Source organism: Amblyomma maculatum, chromosome 8 (genome assembly GCF_055883805.1).
Source record: "Amblyomma maculatum isolate TAMU_Amacu chromosome 8, ASM5588380v1, whole genome shotgun sequence".
NCBI classification, from domain to species: Eukaryota; Metazoa; Arthropoda; class Arachnida; order Ixodida; family Ixodidae; genus Amblyomma; species Amblyomma maculatum.
This window is the reverse complement of record NC_139351.1, coordinates 22,709,916-22,719,569: the sequence shown is the minus strand read 5'-3', so window position 1 is coordinate 22,719,569 and position 9,654 is coordinate 22,709,916. Positions and strand designations below refer to the sequence as shown.

The 9,654-nt window shown below is 49.8% G+C and overlaps 1 protein-coding gene across 1 annotated transcript; it reads left to right on the top strand.

The window, feature by feature from the left end:
- Nucleotides 1-2,787: 2,787 nt before the first annotated feature.
- Nucleotides 2,788-8,322, top strand: LOC146180713 (uncharacterized). Its single transcript, XM_084575636.1, has 2 exons — nt 2,788-3,944; nt 8,316-8,322. The coding sequence occupies exons 1-2, from the start codon at nt 2,794-2,796 to the stop codon at nt 8,320-8,322; spliced, it is 1,158 nt and encodes a 385-aa protein (XP_084431762.1). The 5' UTR covers nt 2,788-2,793.
- Nucleotides 8,323-9,654: the final 1,332 nt, after the last annotated feature.

The window sequence follows — 9,654 nt, the reverse complement described above, 5'->3', positions numbered from 1 at the left end:
AATGACAAGACTCTCTATTATCGCAGATTAGACGACATCGAGACCAACATTAGTAATGCGCAAGAGGAGAGATGCACACCACGACGACTGTCCCTACGCGGTAACCTTTATGTAATCGTTGTAAATGTGCACATTTTCACATTGATGTGGACGTATAATTTAGGAGATTGGTTGCAGCTGCCGCGTTGCACACCTCCCAAATCCCTTCCTGCTTAACAGCAATGGTGATTTTGCAGTATGGACGCAGGCCTAAAGACTTCTATATCCCCCCAAACAGTGGAACGAAAAAACGCCGCCAGAAAACGGCGTGGTCCATGAGAACTTTGAATCACTCGAACTCGCAGCAGTAACACCACAGTCGCTGAGCACTGTAACGTTCTGGCTTTCCCGTCACCCAGACCACCACGCGCGCAACGCAGCCAACCATTGGGCGAAAGCGCCTCCTTTAAAAAAAGTAGGTCAAGCGCCGCGCGTGTGTATACATGTGTCTCCTTGTACGCATGTCCTGGCTTAACACATATGTTACCATAATGCTCATAGGCTACTCTGCAAAAGTTACTTGACAATAATTTGATGGAAACCTTTGAAAGGCTTCAAAATTAAATAAATAAATAAATAAATTTTATTTCTGCCTCAAAGATACATGGACAGAGGAGCTGCAGAAAAAGCTGTAAAAATACAGCTTGACAAAGCCGCAGCCCCCATTTTACAGGCAACAGCAGAAGACAAACAACGACTCAACTTCTGGTGTCGTATAAACAAAACAAAAGAACAAAATGTAATGCTATACATCGCAAGAGCACTTCAAGCGTACTGAGTAAACACAGGGATAAAAAGATTGTTATTACATATCACACTCTCATACCTAAAATATAAGATACAGAAGCAAAGACTTATTTTGGCACAACTGAGGATGAAAATTGTTCGGAGCTACCTTCTATATACATCCTACGCATTACCTTATGAGTACAAGTGAATTAGTCAAAATGTGCAGATGTATAAGCGTTCAGAAGGGAAGGGAGTGTGAATTGCAAACTTTCTTGCCCGGAGTTTAGGCGTGCTGTTGGCACCATCCATTGTTCGGGTTGTCTGAAAGGGTAATTTGTGGTTTTCTCTTGCAAGTTTGCCAATCGTCGAATATGGTTTGCACCATTTTTTATTTCTGTTTTGTAAGAAATGCTCAACCGGTATCGATATATTTCATGGATTTGGACCACACCGGCTGCAAGAAAGAGACCTTTGCTGGGTGACCCATAGCTAACATTGAAGGCGTAGCGAAGGACCCTTTTCTGCAACATGTGTATTTTGTGAAGACAAGAATGTGTTGCAGTTCCCCATACAAGATGACAATAATTTAAGTGAGAATAAAAAAGTGCGTTATAAAGAGTTAGTTTGAGTGACGTCGGAAGAATGTGCCGTCTGCAACCAATCATGCCCATTACTCTAGCCAGTTGTTTGACAACGTGATTTACATGATGTTCCCATGACATGGTTGAAGAAAATATATCTCCAAGGCATTTAAAATGATTAACTATTTCTATAGGTCGAGAATTATATAGAATATAACAGTGAGTAGAAACCGGCTTGTTTTTCGGGCGAAATATTACGGCTTTTGTCTTCTTTTCATTCACGCGCATATAATTGGATTTCGACCATTTTTCCAGCGTGACCATTGTTGTATTGCAAGACACTATTAGATCCTGAATGTTTTTCCCAGCAAAAAACATACTCGTGTCGTCAGCGTATATTATGAATTTGGCATTTTTGTTAATGTTAACAATGTCATTAAGGAATATATTGAAAAGAAGTGGGCCTAACACGCTGCCTTGAGGGACGCCAGAAAATATAGGTTTTACCTCTGATAGTAGATTATTTAAGCTAACTGCTTGTTTTCTTTGCGAAAGATATGATTTTATTAACATTGCAGCCTGGCCTCGGATACCATAGTACCATAACTTCTTTAGGAGTAATTCATGATTCACCAAGTCAAATGCCTTTGAAAAATCTACAAATATACCTATTACAAAAGCTCTGTTGTCAAACTGGGACAGAATATATACTTTTTGATGTAGAAGTGCTAGTTCAGTTGACTTATTTTTGCGAAAACCGAACTGACACGGAGTGAACAAATTACATTGGTCAATAAATTTAGTGAACCTGGAGTGCATAACTTTTTCTAGTGCTTTAGAAAAAAACAGGAAGTATGGATACAGGTCTATAATTACCTAAGTCATTTTGGTCGCCCTTTTTAAATAGAACGGTTACTTTGGCGGTCTGCATTTTTTCTGGAAAGGAAGATTTAGTTAAGCAGAAGTTGAATATGTGCGTAACTGCGGGGGCAACAATATCAGCAACATATTTTACTGGGCTTATGTGAAGGTTGTCAATGTCTCGACATCTGCTATTCTTTTGGCTTAATAATACTGACACAACTTCCTCTCTTGTAGGAGATCTGGCGTTCCTGCGGAGCGAGCGGACGCGTTTCACCTGGGCTCCGTGTTTTTTTCATTGAACTGCCAGATTTTTTGAGTCGCACCTTAATGAAAGTGCGTCGACCGGATGCATGAAGTTGTGTGGACCACCGGGAACTCGAATTCCGAGGTAGGGGACCGCTTTTGCCAAATTTAAAGGACTTTTGTGTGCCGAGAGGAGCGCCCGCAGCTGGGCCTAACGTCGACTCCGGCCTTGGCCGGAGGAGCGGTAGGCCCAGCCCGAGCCTCGGTGAGGCCGCCAGCGGAACATCGAATCATCGGTGATTACGCAAGTGAGCATTGACCTAAGATAACTACAGCTATGCGAGTAGAGGTGGACGGCGTCGAAATTCCGCCGGACCAGTGCACAAGATCGCAAGGCTGGAAAACTGCTGGCGAGAGGGTCAGGCACAAAGGCATGGGCAAGTTAGGCCTAAATGCCGTACTTCAAACGAACCAAGATGGCGCCAAGGGCATGGCTGCCACTGGCAGCGATACACGTCACTCAAGGGCGAAACGTATAAACAAGGGCAAATTGTTGAAGGGCGCGCGCATGCCAGACTTGCCGCGCGGCGACATAAAGATCGTATTACGACCACGAGGCGGGCTCCACGTGAGCGACGTGACCCGCGTTGAACTAAGTCGTGCAATTGTGGCGGCGGCACAGATCCCCGGCAATGAAGCAAGTGAAGATGTCGTGTGCTCCAACCTCCAGCAGAATATCGTTGTGGTGAGCACCTCCAAGAGAGAGAACGCCGACCTATACACTGCAGTCGGAAGGATCGACATACGCGGCACGGCACACGAAGTAAGTACCTACGAAACGGCCCCCCAGGGCATGGTGAAGGGCGTCATAAGGGGCATCCCGCTCGAGGATACGGCCCAGGATATTCAGGACAATGTTGTGCACAAGCATAACCCAACGGCGCTACAGGCAAACCGGATCGGTAAGACCCGATCAGTCGTCATTGCTTTCGAAGGGCATAAAGTACCAAAATACGTGAGATACGGCAACCTGCTCATGGAGTGCACGTTACATAGAAAACAATTCGACGTATGCTATGTGTGCGGAAGAGTGGGCCACAGAATGGACGTGTGCCCTGATCCTTTGAACACGATCTGCCGAGGGTGCGGAATCTCCAACCCCGCCGAAGATCACGAATGTGTCCCGAACTGTGGCCTGTGCGGAGGCAAACACCTGACAGCGGACAAGGCCTGCAAAGCCCGCTTCAAGACACCCTACGTCGTCCGCCGGCGGCGCTGGGAACGGCGCCGAGCAGAGGAAGAAGACATCGGGAGAAGGAACCAAGACAAGAGAGGTCCTGCAGGCGGACCCCACCGCAGCGCCTCCAAACAACGGGGCCGGTCACACACGCCGGGCCGCAACAGCAACAACAGTGGCTGTCAACAACAGTCGCCAGAGTCAACCGGACACCGAGGGATCGCCGAGAAAAAGGTGTGCCGGACCAACAGGTCTCCCGTCGCTCTAACCAGCGACACCGAATTCCCACCCCTCACCCCCTCCCAACCCCTTAACTCACAAGCGAATCCGCAAAAGGACAGTAGCGAAGTGATAGAGCTTAAGAGGATCATAGAGCGCCAAAACGCTCAGATCCAGGAACAGAACGCCCAAATACAGGCGCTTATGAATAAGATCGAAACGCTAGCGAGTAACGGCAGCTTGGCAAATTCAGGACCCCAAGACAACACGGCGACAAGCAACGCCGCAGGCTTGCGCAAGGTGCCGCGGAGGGCCCCCCCCCCCCCTCGCCCCGCCAAGGGCGGACAGCTGGAGAGGCTGAGGCCATGCAACGTGCAGCAAATAACCTAGAGGCGATGGACGCCGAAGAGAGCCCCGCGAGCGGAGAGGAAACTGCGAACGCAGAGACCGCGACCACGGTAACGACACAGATCCCGCGAGAAGGAGAGCTTATGGCCATTTTGGCCGCAATTTCCCAAATTAACGAAAGGCTCAGCAAAATAGACGACCGACTTAAAGCTGTCGAGAGTCAGCCTCAGACGCCATCGGCGAAGCACAAACGTCAAGCGCTAAAAGTAGCCTCAACATCAGTGAGGAACCACTTCGCGTCCCTGAAAAAGGAGCGGGCCGAAAAAATAAAAAACGCGATCGCGAAAAGGCGCAATCGACTCGAGACAGCCGGAAAGGATGATGCAGAAGCCAAGTAAGAAGCACAAGAAGACCGGGGGGGAAACCACCGTGATTTACCAATGGAACTGCCGTGGGATTCGCAACAAAGAAGCGGAACTAATGTTATACATTGACGGGCAAGACAACAAGCCTGATGTAATTGCTCTACAGGAGACGAACGGGAAACCAAGACTTCCGGGGTACGTCACTTACACGGACCCCACGGAGAACGGAACGGCGGTGCTCGTTCGCAGCAATGTGGCGGCAACTCAACATGTTACGGCGCAGGGCGGGTGCGAGCACACGCTGGTCGAAATTCATGCAAGAGAAATTGGCAGCGCGGGCAATTTATTTGTAATGAGCGCGTACTGTCGGCCGTCACAACGGCAGTACGAATTTGACCGCATCGTGAGTCAGGCGAAAGGGTTGGCGGGGACCAGGCCGCTCCTGATCCTCGGCGACTTTAACGCCCCTCACACAACATGGGGCTATAAGTTCCAGTCAAAAAAAGGAAAAGAATTGGCCAAAGCAATGGAGGATCACGAGATTGCCCTCCTGAACGAGCCTGACGTAACTACCAGAAGAGGCAACAGTGCCGCGAGGGACACTACGCCAGACCTTTCGTGGTTATCGGGAACGCTAGACGTCTCCTGGAGAAGCGAAGAAGTGGACCTGGGTTCTGACCACAGCGTGATCGGCATCACGATCCGAGGTTCCCGATATCGGGCTGTGTTGGGGACAGCGCGGATCACGGATTGGGACAAGATGAGAAAGTTCACCCAGGAACAAGAAGAGGCGTCTGAGGAAGAATCGGGACGAGCTGAAACACAACAGACCTACACCGAATGGTCGAGGGACCAGAAGAAGACCCTCCAAAAATTTACCCAAGAAATCGCAACGACTTCGCAGACACCGTACGTGGACGCCAGACTGACCCACATGTGGGCGGCCCGGCACTCGTTAACGCGGCGATGGAAACGTCAGCGGCACAACAGAAAGCTGGCCAAGCGCATAGCAGCCTTGAACAAGCAGATCGCCGAGCACGCGGCCAAACTATGCAGGGAGAATTGGCTGAAGACCTGCGACGGCCTGCAGGGCAAGCTCTCGACTTGGAAGACGTGGTGCCTCTTGAGGCATCTGATCGACCCGCTGAGTAGCAAAACTGCGACCAATCGCAACCTTACCAAAGTATTGAACATGTACAAGGGAGACGGCCGCAGGCTCCTGGAAGACCTGAAGGCGAAGTACCTAAAGACAGAGAAGGGACAGTACCCGGAGCCAGAGAGGTACGAAGGAACGACAACGAAGACCTGGACCGGCCGTTTTCCATGACGGAATTGTGGACAGCGATAGATCAAAGTAACAAGAAAAGTGCACCCGGCAGGGATGCCATAACATACAAACTACTCAGTAACATGAGCAGTAAAGCGGCCTCCTAGGGCACATCAACGAAGCCTGGGAGAGCTCGCGGTTGCCGAAGGAATGGAAGGACGCCGAGGTCTGCTTCATTCCAAAGCCCGGCAAGGCCCTCACGATAGACAACATGCGGCCCATCTCCCTCACGTCCTGCGCGGGGAAGGTGATGGAGCGTATGGTCCTTCGCCGGCTGCAGAAGCACCTCGAAGAAACAGATCAGATGCCGGAGACGATGTACGGCTTCAGGCAACATCTCAGCACCCAAGACGTGATGATCCAACTTCACGAACTGGTCGTCAAGCCGGCAACGAGGCACACGCCGCGCGGGATACTCGCCCTCGACCTGAAGGGAGCGTTTGATAACGTGTCCCACGCGAGCGTGTTGCGGAATCTGAATATGACCAGGTGTGGCCGAAAGACATTCGACTACATCAAAGAATTTCTGTCAAACCGAACAGCGACCATCAGAATAGGGGAGGAGAATTCAGACCCTGTCGAGCTGGGTGATAGGGGCACCCCACAGGGATCGGTCTTGTCGCCCCTGCTCTTCAATCTGGCCCTCCTGCCCCTGCCCGGTCTACTCAAGCAAATCGAAGGCGTGGACCATGCGTTCTACGCCGACGATATTACGGTGTGGACAGCTCGAGCCGGTTCTGATGCCTGGATGGAGGAAGCCTTGCAGAAGGCGGCAACAACCGTGCACGAGTACGCAAAGTCATGCGGACTGAGCTGCGCTCCCCAGAAATCAGAGTTGCTTATTATCCAACCGGGAAAATCCAAGAAAGAGCTGCCGCCGAACGTGATCGTCACCATCGACAGAACGGCTATCAAGCCAACACAGCAGATTAGGATCCTCGGCCTACTACTTCATGCCGACGGGAAGGCACACGCCGCCGTCACAAACATCAAAACTACAACCGAACAGATACTCAGTATGATCAGAAGGGTATCTAATAGAAACCGAGGCCTCAAAGAGGACGATGTCATGCGCCTGATACGCGCATTCGTCGTGTCACGGGTTACCTACTCCGCCCCCTATCTCCAGCTGACGAAGGCGAATAGGGACACCCTAAACACGATGCTTCGTAAGGCAACGAAGCAAGCACTGGGCATTCCCATATACTCGTCCACACAAAGACTGCTGGACATGGGCGCCCACAACACGGTGGAGGAGCTCATTGAAGCCCACCTCTCTAATCAGAGAATCCGGCTCAGTTATACGAAACACGGACGAGCCGTCTTACGCAAGATAGGATGGCAGATTGAGCCAGTACCCCTCAAGGAAGCCCTTCCGGAAGACTGGAAGACGGCCATTCAGACCAAACCCCTTCCCCGGAACATGACGCCGGGCAAGGACGACGAGAGGCGCACCGCGCGGGCCAAAGCCATAGCCCGGAAGCTGGAAGAGAACCCCAGGGTCCTCTACGCGGACGCCTCGCTCCGAAAACACAGTGACCGTGCAGCAGTGGTGGTTACGTCAAAAGACAGGCTGATCATCAGCGCGTCCATAAAGACAACAGACGCCGCAGTTGCAGAAGAAGCGGCCATGGCCCTCGCACTCGCACAGCCGAGCGTGGACACCGTGGTCACTGACTCAAAGACAGCCTACAGAAGCTTCCGCAGAGGGGTAATATCCTCCGCGGCCCGAGCCATTCTATCCAAGTGCAAGCCTCCGGGAAGAGCTATAGAGCTCGTGTGGGTCCCGGCTCACTCGCAGGTAGCAGGCAACATCATCGCAGACTACCATGCCCGAGAAATGTCAATCCGGGGCGAGAACGAGCCAGAAGAGCTACCGCATCCGGTTACCAGCTTTCGGGAAATTACAAGTATGTACCGAGAGGAAAGGTGCAGACTGTCAGAACCGCACCCCAAGCTCACCAGGCAACAACAGACGATCCTGCGCCGAGCGCAGGCGGGATCGCTTGCGCATCCCGTATTGATGAGCCACATGTACCCTGCGGAACACGACATGCTCTGTCCTTTTTGTAAAAAAGAAAAGGGCACACTGCCGCACGTTTTGGCAGAATGCAAACAACTCAAAACCCCCCCTCCTCCCCTTCCCGCCAACACCCCCAATCCCCAACCCCTTGAGCGATGGGAGACCTTGTTGCCCAGCCCCGCCCTATCGATCCAGCTCGCACTGACAGACAGGGGCCAGGAGCTGCTGGAAACATATGGGTCCCGCAACTAGGGAACCACCCCGTCTGGTGCAAGCATGCACCACCGAATTATTTCGGGCTTAATAAATGTTGATTCCTCCTCCTCCTCTCTTGTAACAGGTTCTAGAAACATTGTTTTATCGTTACGACAGTTTATGTACTCACATGCATCTGGAAGCGATCCATAGGTTGGTATTTGTGTAAAAAAATCATTGAAAGCATTAGCCAACTCAATTCCAGTTAAATCATTGTCATTAATCTTCAACCTTTGTACGCTGGCATGGGATTGGTTGCGTTGCAACAAAGAGTTTAGACGGGACCAAAGTAGGTCATGACGACCCCTTTTAATGTCCAAATATGCAGAGCAATAGTCCTTTCGAGCGGATCGTAATTTCTTTGTTAATTTATTTCGGAACTGCTTGAACGCCTTCAGATTATCAGCCGTGCGTGTCGTCAGAAACGTTCTATATAACTTACCTTTCATTTTTATTTCTTGGCGCAAGGCAGGAGTTATCCAAGGTTTACGACTCTTACGGGACCGCTGATATGTCTTATTGGGAAAGTGAAACTGGTAGATTTGTTTGAATATATCAAGGAATTGGTTATAAGCATCATTTGCATTATCCAGCTCAACAATCTGCATCCAGTCAACTTTGTTAAGGGCATTTCTGAAATCCTCCAGTGCAACTTCTGTTGTACACTGGTAAGTGAAAGCTTCCGGTTGCTTTAAAGTTCGCGCTGGCACCTCCATACAGAAATACACAGGCAGATGGTCGCTGACGGGGCACGATAATACACCCGCCTTAAGTTTCGGGTGGCATAAATTGGTGATGAACAAGTCTAAGATGGATTGACTTTCAATAGTTATTCTCGTTGGAATTTCAATTACATTGGTGAAACCGTTTGAAGCCAACATAGTGCTAAATTCTCTAATATGATAATTATCACTGCACATGTCAATGTTAAAGTCCCCTCCAGCAATAAGCAGGTATCCTCCGTCTGCTACAAACGATAAAAAGTGATCATAAAACTTCGAGAAAACGGCTATATCCCCATTGGGTGGGCGATAACAAACGGAATAGATCATTTTCCCCACAGACAGTGATATGACCTCGCATTGCGGTGTGGTCATACTGTATGAATCAAGCATTTCACCATTTTCGTTCATATCCAGTAGAACTGCCACTCCCCCACCACGGCCAGCAGATCTATTCAGGTAATACGTTTTATAATTAGTCATTCTGAAAACATTATCTTCACTGGTGCTCCACGTTTCACTTAACATTATCGCAGTGAACTTGAATTCACTGAAAAATTCTTCTAGGGATTGTGTTTTATTCTTCACTGATCGTGCGTTGATGTGTACAGCTTTTAGCGATGCGGGCGAAAAACAGGAAATAATACGGTTTAAGTCAGCAGGAAGATGATATTGGCTTTGGATCTTTATTTATCTTTACTT